Genomic DNA, 16,902 nt, shown 5'->3' with positions numbered 1-16,902 from the left:
GAATGCCCTGATGTTTTCCCAGGATGAGGCCAGAAAAAGGGAATGCCTGACAGAATAATTTCTCACACTCATTCTTAAGTCTTGGTGATACATTCTTTTTGTTTTTTTTTAGCTTTGTAGGTATGTACAGAATGTGAAAAATAATCAAGTGTAACTTGTTGACATTCTGTCAAATGTCAAAGCCAGGGCCTTAACCTCCTATTATCAAAAAACTGCAAGCAAAAACAAAGTTGACTCTTTTTTTCTGCAAAACGTAATGCTCTGACATCCTTTGGATGAGCCAGAGGATTTGTCACTGCTGCAGCCTTAGTCATCATTTCTCCACTCCAACCTCCTGGACATAACTCAATGAGGGGAACAGATAGAGGGGGGAAAATTGATCCAAACTTTTCTGGTCTGAACTCCAACGCGGATTCTCCCTCTGCTTTCATTTTTCATTCACTCAGTTTGCAGCTTCCTCAACTTTTTAAACTGTTGTGTTGCATTTCTAGACTGTTTAAATGCTATGTTATTAAATTAAATATTGCTCCAGGTGTTAATGGAAGCTTTTTCAAAATATTTCATTGACAGAAAAGAGGATTGGAGATGTTTGCAGGCATGAAAGATAAGATAGTCAAAGCAACTCCAATAAAATTGTGTTTTTGGTGATTTTAACATGTTTTTGTAGCATGTTCCTTATGATGACATATATAAAGAAATATTCATATTTTTATTGCTTTTCTGGGTTTTCCTATGTTCAAATTGTTGTGATTCAGGAGCAGATGAAAAATTGTCATTTCAAAAATATTTTAGTTAGGGTTAGTTACATACAAACTACAATCGGTGGGCCTCAAACTCCCTGCTCTGAACTTTCAGCAATGAGGATGGGAGAGGGGGCCGGGTTACACCAAACCAAAAGTCCAGCCCACAACTCAGAGGTTAATTTACAAAAAACTACTACTGCTGCTCAGCAGAAAATATGTCCTAGAAATCGTCACCGGTCTTTTGATTTAGGCTAAAACTGAAAAGACCACTGGAGACACTTAAAATTGTTTAAAAGATGATCAGAGTGGATCTTTACAGAGCTTAATAAACCCGCAAAGTCATAGCAAAGTTTTACCGGGCGAACACTGAGATAGCCAGTCTCTCTTCTTGAGCTACTTGACTTTTATTGTCTAGGATTTTGATACCCGGCATTCATAATTGAAAGAATAAAGAAGTAAAAGTTCAGAATTAGATAAGGGCATTTAGGGGGTGGAGAGAGGGAACCTGCTGCAAATTATAATAAGCCCTAAAAAAAAGAAAGAGAGAGAGACTCATGAATCAACTGTAAGGCTGTCAGCGGCCTTAGTTCAACTTGATTTATTTCTTAGATACAGTTTCAAATGGTTTTAGTTGTGCCAGTAGAAACCTTTTGAAATCTATTTTGCAGTTTTTGAATAAATCACAAAACCCATAGCAGCAAGCAACAATTAGATGAAAAAAAACACGTATCTTAATCGATCCTTTGGTGAGTTTCTGCCAAGATGAGCACCACAGCTGTTATGTACGCTAACGGCATCTTAAAACCCATCATGTATAAAGTCAAGACACTGCCAGTACCTAAATTATTCTGTTTTTCTTCATCAAAAACAGCTTCATATTCAGTTATTCTCTGGGGTAATAAGCAATTCTAGAAAGGAGTATGGTGGGGGTTTTTTTTATTGATGCACTTCCTGTGCGTCCCCATGAACCACAGATAATCAACATGACTGACTGACTTCATTGTCAGCGGATCAGGAACACATTTTATTCTTATCTCAGTTGTCATCGTTGACTTTGGTGCTAGATTAATTAATTAGGAAGGTTTTATCACAGCAGTGTGTAGAGGTGGCTAATGGCCATGGTATGCACGGTACGTGGGAGAGTAGGGAGCTGACATTTATACAGATTGGGGTGTCATAGATGGTTTTCTTTATTAATATGGATTAGAGTCAGATGTATTTAATTAATGACGTGTTTGTGATTAGACATATAAGATCCTTCAATTAAATATCTTGAATGGCAACATGCATGTAAAATGTAAAAATATGCATTTTATTTTGTTCATTTATTTTGTTTAGATTTAGTTTACAGTTTTTGGGGGGCATTTTTCAGTAGGTTATTTATATGTCTAAATGTTTGAATGAATGTTTATACTGGCATTTTATGCTGTGTTCATGAAAACGAATGCATATGAACTCATATATCAACCAGCTTTCTTGTGTAGAAATATTTTATCATGACAGCCTGTATTCACAAATTTAATTTCCTTGAAATTGAGCTGTCATGAAAAAAATGATTTGTAAAATTCTAGATAAATCAACAGGAGCTATCGTCTTGGATTACTGCATTAATTTATTTTAAATGTTAGAAAGGTTGATGAAAAGAGTGAAGAACAGAAAGCTTTTATATACTGTATGCACAGCTATTTGCAGATTTACATATTAATGGGAGTCAGGTATGGAAGTCATGTTACAATGGATTTCAAAGGCCAATCTGTGTGTCTATTTAGTATAAATAATTATTAGAGTTTCCAGACAGATTTGCTGTCTTGTGTCAATTCCTTTGATTGTTACTTCCAAAGTACGAGTTTGTCAAATGAGTACTTTTATGGAGAATTTAAAACAGTCCACTACTGTGGCTCTGCAGAAACTTTGTCCTAGAAAACAGAGGATTTTTTTTTGGATTTTAACTAAAAATGTCATCAACATTAACATATCACTGGGAACGCATTTGCCTTGAATCAGATGAGCTGAGTGGGACTATGACGACACATTTGTAAGGAACATGCATTTGTGGAATGAACCGCAAAGTGAAGTATGTGGGATGCACCCATGAAAAATATGCCAAACTTCTCTGCCAACAGCAAAAATGAGCAACTGCAAAAACAAATTGACCGTTTAAAGTTTGACGGTACAAGACATATTTGGTGATTTAAGTTCATGGTTTGACAAATAAGAGCCTCAGCAGCGCCTGAAAGAAACAGCCCTTTGGCAAACGTTTTAATGCAAACTTTTCCAACCCATTCCCAGCTCAGTCTCAGTTTAGTTACTCCACTGCCGGTGCTTCTGTGGTTTTCTGATCAAGGCAAAAGCTGAAGGAGTAAAAAAATTTAAAAAATGTTCTTCAGAGACTTTCTTTAAATCAAAGTTGGTGAGAAATGAGTGCTCTTCCCTTCACTAACATATTTGTTGTAATTCTCAGGCATTACTGTCCTTCTGTCCCTGACCGTCTTCATGCTGCTGGTGGCAGAGATTATGCCTGCCACATCAGACTCTGTGCCTTTAATAGGTAAGCCTAGACTAATGTTACAAGCTGTCTCTAAGGTTGTCAAGTGCTATCTAAGGAAAAACATGAAAGCTTTAAATTCTGGTGGTTGAATTCTTGTCACCCTTATGGAGTTGCTCTTTCTGTCCTCTGAAATGTGGGCGGGATCTCAGATATTTACTGGTGGAATAAAGCAAACACATCATCCCATCAGTCAGATGAATTTGGTTTTAGCTTGTTTGTCTGTTATATTTTCTTGGTTCTTGTAGTGTTCTGTTTTCAGGCCTTTCCCAGTAACATTTGCTTTCATTCGATAATTATCCATAGCTGTCTTTGTATTAATTAATCCTCCTATGTCTGTTTTGGTGTCCGTTTGTAGATCATGCCAGCTCATGTGCTTCTGTCTCCCATTTTAAAGCTCACTTTGTTCATGGTTTTGAATTTTTTGAGTTTATTTACTAAAGTGTTTACATTCATTAAGCCCAATTTCCTGCCTTTCACTTCCAAAACAACCCCCCTCAGAAAAAAAGTCAAAAACTCCTTTTTCTTTATATAAAAAAACAATGTCTGCCAATGGGGATTAACCAAGAATTCTTATTTTAAGAAAACAATTCTAGTAACTAAGACATGCTTTTTCAAACTAAAATTATTTTTCTATTGAAAAACTTGCTTTATACGATTAATTTTCTCACAAAACAGAAATTCCCTCGTAGGGATTTTTATCTTTTGACTCCTAACTCATTGGAAAGCTAATTGGGAAAATATTTTGGTTTTAAACTTTGTTGATATCAAATGGCGTTAGCGTGGCGAGCTCACAAAAGCAGCGTTTCCCTCTTGTTCACACACTTCCACTCTACTGGAATATTGTGAAAATGTGATACATGAATCGTTGGCTCAAGCTGAACAAAACAATATTACATTAGATGTGAAGATATGAGGAATGTGGCAGTGGTTCCCAAAAAACCTGAATTGCCAAAGTATCGAAAAGTGTATTTTTGTGGATTCTTCTGAGAATTAGATAGACCTGTTAGTCACCCCTTGGTGACCAAATAATGAAACTGTTGCTATGGAGAAAGAAACCAACAGAAAAGCCACCATTTTGAAAATAATGTGTTTTTTTCCATGAATTTGTCAGGTGCAGCTCTGACCAGAGTGGCTGGGGGAAAAGGGGGGAGGGTAAGGCGTGTGCAGCAGCTGCCCACCCAGTGAGGATGGGTCAAAGGGGGACGGCGAGGGTGGTTAGCACCAGTGGGTCACACAATCAAAGCCAAGAGCGCTGTTGATTAAAACTCCTTTGTTTGATTGGTTTTTAAGTCTGACTGCTTTACTCTACAACTTTCTGTGTCTGCTTCGTCTCTTCTCACCATTTTATTAAAAAGCGGAGTACTTTGCCACCACCATGGTCATCGTCGGTCTCTCAGTGATTGCCACCGTGTTGGTCCTGCAGTATCACCATCATGATCCTGATGGAGGCAAGATGCCAAAGTGGGTGAGTGTTGATCAGAACTTCCTTTTTCATATTTGTCTCTACATGAACTAGTAAAGACCCAATGTGAGAGTTTGTTTTCTCCTGTATTTGGTTTTTAATTCTAGCAAGCACATGTCTGGATTTGTTTCTGAGCATCAGTGCACATACCCATGTCAGCTTTAGATTCACAGTTTTAAACCGTTTACCAAGAGTGTATGACACACATACTACATCTTTAAATGGTTTTGGAGCAAAGTGGGGTTGACAAAAAACACGTTTTAAATCAAAAGTAATAAAAGCGTTTTTTTTCCATAAATCTTTCTCCCTGAAGACCCGTGTGATCCTGCTGAACTGGTGTGCCTGGTTCCTGCGAATGAAGCGCCCCGGTGAGGATCGAGTGCGGTCAGCTTGCGACAACAAAACTCGACGGAGCAGCCTAACCAGCATGGACCTCAACGCTCCCACTTCCACCTCTCTGTCCACCAATGGCAACTTGCTTTATGTTGGCGTCCGTGGTCTGGAGAGCCTTCAGTACTCCCCAGGTGCCACCTCCCCTGACTCTGGAGTTGTCTGTGGACGACTGATTACACGAGCAGGTGAAGATGAGATGCTTCTCCCCTCCAGTCACGCCTCTTCTCTGGGAAACATGGAAATGGAGCTGGCCAAGATCCTTGACGAAGTGCGTTACATCGCCAAACGCTTTCGTGACCAGGACGAGGATGAGTCCGTGTGCAACGAGTGGAAATTTGCTGCATCGGTTGTGGACAGGCTGTGCCTCATGGCTTTCTCCCTCTTCACCATCCTCTGCACTATTGGAATCCTAATGTCTGCTCCCAACTTTGTAGAAGCCATTTCCAAAGACTTTTTCTCTTAGAGGTCTGTTTCTCTAAGGAAACAAATGTATCAGTGACAAACAGTGCTTAAAACCACCAACTTTAAACATAATTTGGAGTTGTGTTGGTAAAAACTAATAAACTAGATCTTTAAATTTTCTAAATTTTAACCCACACTTTATTTAAGGCTACATGTAATGCATAAATAACTAAAGTAATGCATTGCATAATAACTTTTTTATCCACACAATAAAGAAACATCTATTTTTACCCCTGTTTGAATATGAAACAGAATAAAAAGATGGATTTTGTAAGGATTATTTAATCTTCTTACAGGAAATAGTGCAAGTAATTTGCTTTGTGATGTATTACTGTTCTTTAATTTCTGTGTTCCCTCAAGAAACTCCTACAACATGTATGACGTTTGAAAGACTGCTGTACTTTGTACTCAGACATATTACATGAGTAACTGTGATCTATAATGTCATATAATGGTCAAATATGATTCATTTTCCTGTGAAACACCTGTTGCTTCTTTTTTGAAATCTAATGAACACAATGTCTAATCATACTTCTGTAATTTCATTTATTAAAACAAGATTAAAATACTCTCCTTACCTATTTTGATTTGTAATTGTTTTGCTTTGTCTTATTTTTAGCAAATTAACATTTATGAAAGGCCTGGCTTTAGATGAAATGTCTACCTATATTTTAATCAAAACAATGTACATGCATACCAACCTTATGTCTGGATTTCAATCATTCAATCAGTCAAACTTTATCAATAAACACGTCTCATATCTTCTGCAGTTCATGCTATTACAATTGCACTTTTGCCACTACAAAGTGCTTTATTATTAAAAACAAAAAGCACAGAGACAGAAATTTTAAACCAAACAAGTCACCCTTTCATAATGAGAACGACTATTAACATATAAGATTGGCACTTTGGAAAAACATATATATATATATATATATATATATATATATATATATATATATATATATATATATATATATATATATATATATATATATATATATATATATATAAATATTAATAATATAATATTATAGGCACTTTTATTTCAAAGTGTTCGTAATGAGTACTGTCTTTCAGAGGATGTACCATTTCATTCATTTTAGTAAAAGTAAATCTGTGTAATGGGAGCACGGGTAAATTTAGCTTCAAAAACCCACTAGTTCTTTTTATTATTATTATTATCATTATTGTAGAATTTTCATAGGATATTAAAGAATTTCGTAGAATAGAACTTTCCTGCATTTATAGTATCACATACCTAATATAATTATTTTAAAACGATTTTTCTAAAGTTAAATTGTCATGGTTTATGATATGTAATGTCCTCACAGTGCTCTGCTCTGCTCTCTGTTCAACAACAGGGCATGAAACTCTGAGACAAAACTGTCATCTAGTGACCACACAAAGCACAGCAGCCTGCAAGGTTTCAGCAGAAACTAGAACATTCATTTGTATTAATTTAATAATTAGCATAATTTTCATCTTAAAACCGTGGAAGGGTCAACTGAACTGCTACATAGAGGTTTAAACTACGTGTTTTATTTTCCCAGGCGTCTAAAAAAAATATCCCCGGGGGATAAGGTCGAATTACGGAACCTTTAAACATCTCCCCCTAGTTTCTTCAGGATTCAAATCTGCGATGCTCTGTACGTCTTTGTGAATTTACCGTGTGGAAACATCTTGAAATATCTAGCTTTGACTTAACCAGATATTATAGTAATCGTCGCTTAATTTGAACACAATGTCGGATTCCTTGTTGCAGTGGTGTGTGGACCAGTTACACCATAAATTTGGTTTGGATGCGAGCGAAGACATCGTACAGTGAGTCGTTTTAATGCTCGTGACGTTTATTGCTTGGTTTTCCTACAACACGTTAGCACTCACATTACTAAGCAGCTAGTAAGTTTGTTAGCATTATTTAGGGCCTGTTATCTCCTGTTTATAAAGTTAGAATATGAGTGCGAGAAAAATATCGTCTTTGTTAATTCTTCCCTGACTGACTCGCCTTTCCAACCAAGTCACAGCTTTCATTTGCTGCTCAGACAGATGACAGTTTAACAACAAGCAACTAAAAACAAACCCATAACACTATGTAAAGTGTTAAAGGTGGAACAGTGATGTGTGCCTGTGCTATACGTCTCAGCAGTCTTGAACGTCGACATAACAGGCCAGATGTTTGGCAGGTTTTGGTCTGAAAGCAGATTTGTTTTCACAGTTTTGGTTTACATTGAGTTCAAGTTGCTTATCAGTTCAGGCTAAGACTCATAAATCTATCTCTTTGGCCATAACACCATTTTTAGAAGGTTAACACGAAACTATTAAAAAACGTGATTAAAAACAAACTCTTGAAAGAAGATTTTAAGCAATGTCATTGCACAGAGAGAGGGCCGTCTGTGTTTTGTTTTATTTAGTGTTTCCTTTTTTGCATGTATCTACTAGAACGTCCGTAGGGCAGCCATTTGGCTTTTCTACCTACAATATCCAAGGGACAGCCAAGTGGCTGGATTAGTTAAAATTTACATGCCCAAAGAGCAGCCTTCAACATAGTTTGCACATGAACAGCACAGCCATTAGGTTGTTCTTTTGGCATGCAAAAAGGACAAGCCAAGTGGCTCCGCAAGTTTTCACTATTTCCCCTCACCTCTGTCACTTCTTGTAAGAGGTCTCCACAGTTTGGTTTTTCTTTTTTGGCTGAGATTTATCGTTCATGCACAACAGACACTTCTTTACCGACATAATACTGAAATATTGAAGCAAAGAAATCATGTGGTCAAAGTCATATCTTCAACCCACTACTTGTCTGTGCATACTTGGTACTGCCCCAAAATCTCCTTTCTGCATTTGCCACATGGTATACTTGTAGCAATCAACAAACCACACTCTGGCATTATTGTTCTTGCACTGACTATTCACTTGGCATATTGCCCGTTTCCCTTTGCCAGGTATGGGAGCTTGTCACCAAAAACGGTATTCCTTTTTCGCCTTCTCAGCTCCCGCATGTACCTGTGCAAGGTGTTTTACTGATTCTGGAAGCTCCCAGTGAATTTTGCCTGGGTTGAAAGTTTGATGCATTTGGCAACAACAAACCCACAAACATTGGAGATTGCAGGAAACCTGTCAGTCCCAACTTGTTCCATGCGTGTGCCCTAGACATCAAAGTGTAAATGCTGCATGATATCTTTGAAGTGGTTTCTGACCATAGTTTTTTTTAGATCAGTGGATTTCCCATTTTCGCCAACCATTTTGCATCTTGCATTTTGCATGGATGGAAGTTTTATCCCCCCCCTCACAAGGAGGATGGCAATGAACCCCATTAGTTCAGGGAGGGCCATGAACCAGCTGTCATCTTCTGTCTGACGTTCATGCTGAACAACACAGTCTGAAGCATGTTCAGAGTGAGGAAACACAGAAAACTCTGTAAGCGAGTCGACACTGTACTTCTGACCAAAGCAGTAGGCTCTTCCTCAGCAGTGTAACATTCAATTGGGCTGTGATGGAGAGGCCTCCCAACCTTCTCTGAATGCCACATCGTGCCATCTTTTGCTTTTTCTGTTGGCGCAGTGTGTCTCCTCTCTGTGGTCCTCTCTTTTCTGATGGCAATGAAATCTCATCTGTGAACTGATTTCTGAGATCTGAGCAATGAAAACCTTCAGCAATGTAAATATGTTGTTTCACTTGTTTATTTATTTTTTTTTTTTGTTGAATTCTAGTTGAAACTATAAATTCCAAAACATGTCAAATTGGCCTCCTTTGCCTCCCCAGTCCAAGAAACATGTGCTTAAATTAAATGACTAAATTTCTCATAGGTGTGTATGTGAGTGTGCCCTGTTATTTATCTATGTGGCCCTGCAATGGGCTGGTGACCCATCCAGGGTGTACCCCTCCCCAGTTGCTTGTGACTAGCTGGGATGTGCTCCAGCAGACCCCTGTGATCCTGACCAGGATGAGCAGGCACAGAAAATAAATGGATAGACAACTGCTAGAATCAGCAAATGAGAACAAGATGTTCATGAAATCTTATCAAAAGAAATATCAGTCTGAGTCCAGCTGAAGGACTATCTCTTCTCCCTCAGAGTCAAATGGGTTGACTTGCTCCAGGATCATTTTCAATGTCTGCTCAGGGTAGTAAAAATAAGGCATCTTGGTTTTTCAGTTGACAAACTGGGAATCAAAGTTTGTCAGAGCTTGGAGGCTCTTTTGAAGCAGAAAAACCTCCCCCACCCTGATCTGAGTAAAGAATGTGGTTAGCTAGGACATGTCTTCATCCAGATGATCGGGTAGTTGGTGCTGCATTTACAAATGAAAGGTGGCTAATTGAAGGCTGTTGAATTAGTCATTTCGAGCCACCCAGCCATTTGGCTGTGCTCTGGACGCTGCAGGGGGAGTGAAAAATCCTGGGCGTTCTAGTTCTACTTAAAGCTCACCCAAGCTCTGGTCCTCTACCAGAGGCCTGGGAGCTTGAGGGCCTTGCGCAGTGTCTTAGCTGTTCTGGTTCTGTTCTGTTAGCTGCTCTGGTGCTCAGGGCTTGTTCCTGGGCTGCCAGTATGAGCGCTTCAGTGCTGTCCTGTAGGCCAGCCCTTTCTAGCCATTGGTAGGACTTCTTGATATCAGCCACTTCAGTTATGGTCCGGTTGTACATCCCATGCAGGGGTTTGTCCTCCCATGAGGATCTGTCCTCCAGCACTGTATCCTCTGCTCTCCATTGCCTGAGACATTCACTGAGCACACTGTCAGTTGGGGCCTTGAGCTTGATGTACTCATGCATCTTGGATGTTTCATCCTGGATAGTGGCTTCTACGCTCACTATTCCTCGGCCTCCTTCCTTGCGGCTAGCATACAGTCTCAGGGTGCTGTATTTGGGATGGAACCCTCCATGCACGGTGAGGAGCTTTCGTGTTTTAACATCCGTGGTCTGTATCTCTTCCTTTGGCCATCTTATTATTCCTGCAGGGTATCTGATAACTGGCAGTGCGTAGCTGTTTATTGCCCGGGTCTTATTTTTGCCATTGAGCTGGCTTCTCAGGACTTGCCTTACTCGTTGGAGGTATTTAGCTGTTGCAGCTTTCCTTGTTACCTGCTCCAGGTTGCCATTTACCTGTGGGATTCCAAGGTGCTTGTAACCGTCCTCAATGTCTGCTTTTGTTCCTTCTGGGAGTGAGACCCCTCCTGTGTGGACTACCTTGCCTCTCTTTGTCACCATCCGGCTGCATTTCTCGAGCCCGAATGACATCCTAATGTCAGTACTGTAGATCCTGGTGGTGTGGATCAGGGAGTCAATGTCACGCTCACTCTTAGCATATAGCTTGAACTCGTAAATGTGTCGCTCAAGTTTCTTAATGTTTTGAGCTTCTGTGTTGAACGTGTTGGTTTGTACTTTTGCTCTGTAGGTACATTCTGTCCATTGAGAAAGCTGAGGAAATTGAAGAGTATGTGGGAGATCTCCTGCAGGGCACTGATGGGACTAAAAGACAGTTTATTGATGAGCTCCTCAGCAGATGGATGAGGTCCAAAAGACAAACCTCAGACACCACCAGTCTTTTTCTTCTGAAAGAATCGGTGTCACCAGGTAACGGAGAAAAATACATTTTTAGTTGGTATTTTCCATGTTCCTTGTTTACAGTTTCTAACTGTAATATTAATATCTATTTTATTGATTGCTTGATTTTTTTTTTTTTTTTATTTACCAAGGCTGTGTCCCACCAAGGTGGGGTAGCCTAGACAAGGCACACAATTTTAGCTCCCTCTGTCTCTTCCCCAAACCCTCCTCCTTCAGTGCGTGAGTGCGTGTGTGCGTGCGACTGGTCTGAGATCTGGTCTAAGCCACACCACACTGCACCAGGGTCAGCTGCACAGCCCAGTGTGGGCACCTCCACTGCAGGGCCTCAGCCAAGGCTGGTTTCCCCTTGCCGCTTCATCCCAAGACCAGACCTCTACCACACCCATCCATTCATCCATACACAAACTCTCTCCACCCATCCCTGTCCTGAGCAGCCTCTCTCCCCTGCACCACAGTCATCCCTCTTGCATTCAACGCTCTTCTTACACCCTCTGTCCATCCCATTCGCGGTCTTCCTCTCATTTCCACTCCACTCACATCAGATTCATATACCTTTTTCACCAATCGCTCCCTGTCCATTCTTTCAACATGTCCAAACCATCCCAGTGCCTTTTGCTCTGCTCCATAGGCCAACTCTCGCGTCACACCAGTTCTCTCTCGGATAACTTCATTTCTCACATGATCCATACGCGTCACACCACACATACTCCTCAAACATCTCATCTCAACTACATTCAGCTTCCTCTTTTCCACCACTTTCAGACTCCATGTTTCAGCCCCATATAACGCTGCAGGCACCACCACACCCTCATACAATCTCCTTTTTGCATCCTTTCCCAGTGACCTACATTCAAACACTCTCTTCATTCCCCCCCATATCTTTCATACTTCATTCATTCTAAACTCTACTTCTCCCCCTATTCCACCATCCACACAGACACACGACCCCAAATACTGAAAACACTCTACCTCTTCCAACAACCCCCCATTTAATGCCACATTCAATCTGCGTTCACCCTTTAACCTCGTACACCTCATCACCTTACTCTTTTCCACATTCACTCTCAACTTCCTTCTGTCGCACACCCTTCCAAACTCCTCAACCAGACGTCCCAAGTTCTCTTCTGAGTCAGCCACTAGTGCAGTATCATCTGCAAAACAGCAGCTGATTCACACTCCATTCACTGCCGTCAGTATTTATCATGCTCACACCCATACCCAACACCCTTTCATTCACCTCTTTTACCACACCATCCATATACACGTTAAACAACCACGGAGACATCACACATCCCTGACGCAGACCAACCCTCACAGGAAACCACTCACTCATGCTATTTCCCACTCTCACACACGCTCTACTGTGTCTATAAAAACTCTTCACACCTTCCAACAATCTACCATCAATACCATACATACTCAACACCACCCACAACGCCTCTCTATCAATCCTATCATACGCCTTCTCTAAATCCATGAATGCCCAAAACACCTCCCTCCCCTTAGCCAAAAACTTTTCACACACCTGTCTCACAACAAACACCTGATCCACACACCCTCTGATTGCTTGATAGCCTTTCTTTTTCAAACACAAAATAAAACAGGTAAATAAACACGGTAAAGATATAAAATGCTCGAAAAAGTACTAAATAGAACAAATATCTTATTAATTCTCACCCCCAGTTTTACTATATTTAATCTTACATTTTTACATTTTAAAGATATTTTCATTCTTAGCAACACAAAAAAATTAAAGATAAAAGGGGGAAAAAAGCAATCAGTGTACCAAAACAATGTCACAAAGTCATGATTGTCTGTACATTTTTCCTATAGGACTCTCATTTGATAAGTTAATTGATTAGTAAACCTCCTCCTCTTTCCTGAAACATTTCTTGTATGTTCTGTGGAAGTAGTTTGTCTTAAACATTATGAATTATCTGCATTATATTTCATGTTATCTGTAACTTTTTAGAACTGCAAGACTGGTCTAAAGACACTCAAAAAAAGGCTAAACGCAAAGGACGTAACAAACAGGAAATGGTGACTGCGACCATAAAGGAACCTGAGCCCGAAGCAGTGAAGACGCCCATCGATTTGATAAGGGTGAGCACACAGGGACACACATTTTCTTGGTCCTTCATTCCATTTGGATAAAGTAGAAGTTGGGAGGAAAATGAACCCTACAGTTGTGGCCTAACATAAGTCCTACTTTATAGTGTTTTTATGGAAGCAAGAGCTGAGATAAAAACCTATATAATTTTTACTAATCTTCAATCAATGCAAAGTATGCTTAAGAATTTAATCTGTACAGCGTTCCCTTGTTTATCGCAGGGATTAAAATCTAAAAATAACCAGTGACAGGTGTAGGATTACAGATGGTTTTTATTTTAAACTCCTCACTACCCATTTTCTACACTTTTCTCAGACAGACATGAACTTTTTCACACTTTTTTCTCTTGTTTTAACTCTAAATTAAAACCGTCATAGGAAAAAAAGTCTAGTATTGTAGAATGAAAACAAAGATCTGATCACGATTGAAGATTTATTTAAATTTGTCAAACTGAATGCATTCTGTACAGGAGACATGGCATTAAGGAGATTGATTGACAATAGTCTACAACCAATCAAGACCCAGAACACGGTGCACCCTTAAAGAAAAGCATGTAAAATGACACCGAAAAAGATCTGCACTACAGCAAGACCACGAATAATGAACCGCGATACAGCGAGGAACCTCTGTAATGAACAGCAAACTTTCCTTGGATCATTGAGTTTTTCCCTGATTTAAGAAGTCACAAATATCCAGCTCAGACTTAATAAAATCCCCTGAGCGGGTTCATTTGGGGATCAAACTGATTTTCCACTAGTTTTTTCTTCTGTGTGAAATGGCTCCTCCAGACTATAAACCAGGGATCCCCAAATCCAGGCTGCGAAGGCCGGCCTCCTGCTAGTTTTCCAGAAACCCTGCCTTATCTGCTGTTGATCACCTGGATCAGGTGTGTTTAATGGCAGGATGGTTGGAAATATAGGACATGTAGGACACCAGCCCTCGAGGCCTGGATTTGGCCTCCCCTGCTACAAACTGTGTTTTGGTTCATTTCTGGCTTCATTGTAGCAAATCTCTCCCAAAAAGAATTTCCCTTCACACCCATAGGGTTTCTCTTCTGTCCTTCATTCCGCCGCCATTTCCCCCCGTTATGTCCTTCGCCATGTTGGAGCCAGACGTCCTTAGTAAGCTGTAATTGGTCCACCTACATTTCAATGGCAGCCACTCTCTCCAATCAGGAGTGAGCATATTAAGCCACACCTAATCCACTGAAAGCGGGGCTGTCAGTCAAACACTTTAAACGGTCGACACAAGGCCACCTACGTTTATTGAGGCATCTGATTGGTCAGTTTATAACCTGAATGATAGGATTATCAAGAACATATTAATAAAAGGCAGAGCAAGAATGGTTATTGGGATTAACAGAATGACTGAGTAATAGCTGTTTATTTCTCAATAGAAGTCTATGGAATTTCTGCTTTTTGGGACCAGCAGATACTTCCTATTTGGAACGGGAGGGGGAGGGGTTGCTCAGTCCAGTTCTCATTTACTGTCAATGATAGAGGCACATACACCTGTAAAACCTTTTGCTGGGTTACACTTCATGAAGTATTTGACATTGATTCCAGTCTAAGATGCTGTTAATTTGAATTTTTGAGTTCTCCTTATGAACTAGCAGAGCCAATACCTTCATTCTTTTGTTGGTAGCCTTTATAAGACTTTGAGTACCGTTGTCTTGGGGCTAAATCTTTATCAATGCATTTTCTGTTTCTCTTTCTGGTATTATAGGGTTGTCGTCATGTGAAGATTACTTTTCCACAAATCAACAGATTTTCTCTTATACCATAAAGAATACAGAATAAATAAAAATCTCCAATTTTATATGTTTATTGTGTAAATTGTTGTCTGAATAATTGTGTCCATGTTGTTGTGATTCCAGGCTCAGGAACACAATAGTTCTTCTTCAGGAAAGAAGAAATCAAAGTTTGTCAATCTCTATGCCAAAGAGGGCCAGGACAAGTTGGCTGTTCTACTCCCAGGCCGATATCCCTGTGAGTGCCTTGCTCAAAAGCACAAACTCGTCAACAACTGTCTCAGCTGTGGGCGTATTGTGTGCGAACAGGAGGGTTCAGGACCGTGCCTCTTCTGTGGAAGCCTGGTAAAACGCCTACTTTAGCCACTTCTTTGCATCTAATTTCATTCTTTTTTTTGAGAAAAAGTTCTTTTTCTGATTTAGGTTTGCACAGCAGACGAGCAGGCGATTTTACAACGAGACTCTAACAAAAGCCAAAAACTCAGAAAGAAACTCATGGGAGGTGAGAGTCCGAGCTACTCAGTCAAAAATGCCAGGGAAAGCTGTGGAGAGTTTAACTCTAAATTTGATTTTGTTTTGACAGATTGTGCAGAAAGAGAACTCCTTCCACATCAAGATGCCAAGATAAAAGATGGTTTGGAGAAAGCAATTCAGCACAAAGACAAACTGCTGGAATTTGACAGAAATAGGTGTGAAGTAAAGAGTTAATTTAGTCCAGGAAGACATTCTCCTTACCTTCTTTAATGTGGATTTCAGTTAAAGTTCTACTCCAATCTTATTTTGATCTATTGTTAAAGCTTTCCAGTGCTTCTTTAATTATGATCAGGCCGTTTTTACCGCAAATCAAAAAACCAGTATCGTTTTCTAGGACATAGTTTCTGTAGAGCAGCAGGAGTTTGTTAGAAATTCACCTCTGAGTTTTGGGCGCGACTGTTGGCATGGCGTACGTCTACAGCTAGCTGGCAGCCCCTCCCACCCCCCAACCTACCGTTAGTGGTGGAACAAGAATGGTGAGCAATATTGGGGCTATCTAGCCATAGAGTTTGAGCCAGTTCCCAGCTCAGACAAAGGGGGCAAAAAAGTATTTAGTCAGCCACCAGTTATGCATGTTCTCTCACTTGAAAAGATAAGACAGACCTGTAATTTTCATCATAGGTATACCTCAAGACAAAATGAGAGAAAAAATGCAGGAAATCAAATTGTCTGACTTTTTAAAGAATTTATTAGTAAATTGTGGTGGATACTAAGTATTTGGTCAATAACAAAAGTTCAATTCAATACCTTGTTAGATATAATAGTCTTCACAAGGTTTTTTACCAACTGTTGCAGGTGTTTTGGCCCATTCCTCCATGCAGATCTCCACTAGAGCAGTGATGTTTTGGGGCTGTCGCTGGCCAACACAGATTTTCAACTCCCTACAGAGATTTTTTATGAGGTTTTATCTGGAGATCTGCTAAGTCACTCTTGGACCTTGAAGTGCTTCTCCTGAAGCCACTCCTTCGTGTCATGCTGAAAGACCCAGCCACATTTCATCTGCAATGCCCTTGTTGATGGAAGGAGGCTTTCACTCAAAATCTAGCCATTCTTTGCTTCATTCATTCTTTCCATTTACACGGATCAGTCGTCCTGCTCCCTTTGCTGAAAAACAGCGCCATAGCATGATGTTTCCACCCCCATGCTTTACAGTAGGTATGATGTTCTTTGGATGCAAATCAGCTTTCTTTCTTCTCCAAACACGATGAGCAGAGTTCTTACCAAAAAGTTCTATTTTGGTTTCATCTGACCATAGGACATTCTCCCAGTCCTCTTTTGGATCATCCAAAATGCTCTCTGGCAAACTTCACACGGGCCTGCACACGTACTGGCTTTAGCAG

The 16,902-nt window shown here is 40.0% G+C and overlaps 2 protein-coding genes across 5 annotated transcripts in view; both read left to right on the top strand.

Annotated features, from left to right (window-relative positions):
• The window catches only part of chrna7a (cholinergic receptor, nicotinic, alpha 7a (neuronal)), a 37,763-nt gene extending 31,574 nt beyond the window's left edge, over positions 1 to 6,189 (top strand). For 2 of the 3 annotated variants that reach the window (XM_078944238.1, XM_023952892.2), the window contains exons 8-10: positions 3,205 to 3,291; positions 4,647 to 4,756; positions 5,067 to 6,189. In XM_078944238.1, the coding sequence (XP_078800364.1) occupies positions 3,205 to 3,291; positions 4,647 to 4,756; positions 5,067 to 5,609 (740 nt within the window). In that variant the 3' untranslated portion in view covers positions 5,610 to 6,189. The remainder of the gene's footprint in view (positions 1 to 3,204; positions 3,292 to 4,646; positions 4,757 to 5,066) is intronic. The other variant, XM_078944239.1, reaches the window with a different exon arrangement.
• A 1,041-nt stretch (positions 6,190 to 7,230) lies between these two features.
• trip4 (thyroid hormone receptor interactor 4) overlaps positions 7,231 to 16,902 on the top strand; it is a 113,660-nt gene continuing 103,988 nt past the window's right edge. Inside the window, exons 1-6 of one of the 2 annotated variants that reach the window (XM_023952878.2) lie at positions 7,231 to 7,432; positions 10,999 to 11,177; positions 13,141 to 13,271; positions 15,155 to 15,373; positions 15,452 to 15,530; positions 15,612 to 15,717. In XM_023952878.2, the coding sequence (XP_023808646.1) occupies positions 7,353 to 7,432; positions 10,999 to 11,177; positions 13,141 to 13,271; positions 15,155 to 15,373; positions 15,452 to 15,530; positions 15,612 to 15,717 (794 nt within the window). In that variant the 5' untranslated portion in view covers positions 7,231 to 7,352. Of the gene's footprint in view, positions 7,433 to 10,998; positions 11,178 to 13,140; positions 13,272 to 15,154; positions 15,374 to 15,451; positions 15,718 to 16,902 lie in introns of both variants that reach the window. The other variant, XM_023952874.2, reaches the window with a different exon arrangement.

This window comes from Oryzias latipes, chromosome 3, assembly GCF_053564925.1.
Source record: "Oryzias latipes strain Hd-rR chromosome 3, Olatipes_Hd-rR_3.1".
Classification (NCBI taxonomy): domain Eukaryota; kingdom Metazoa; phylum Chordata; class Actinopteri; order Beloniformes; family Adrianichthyidae; genus Oryzias; species Oryzias latipes.
This window is presented reverse-complemented; position numbering and strand designations above follow the sequence as displayed.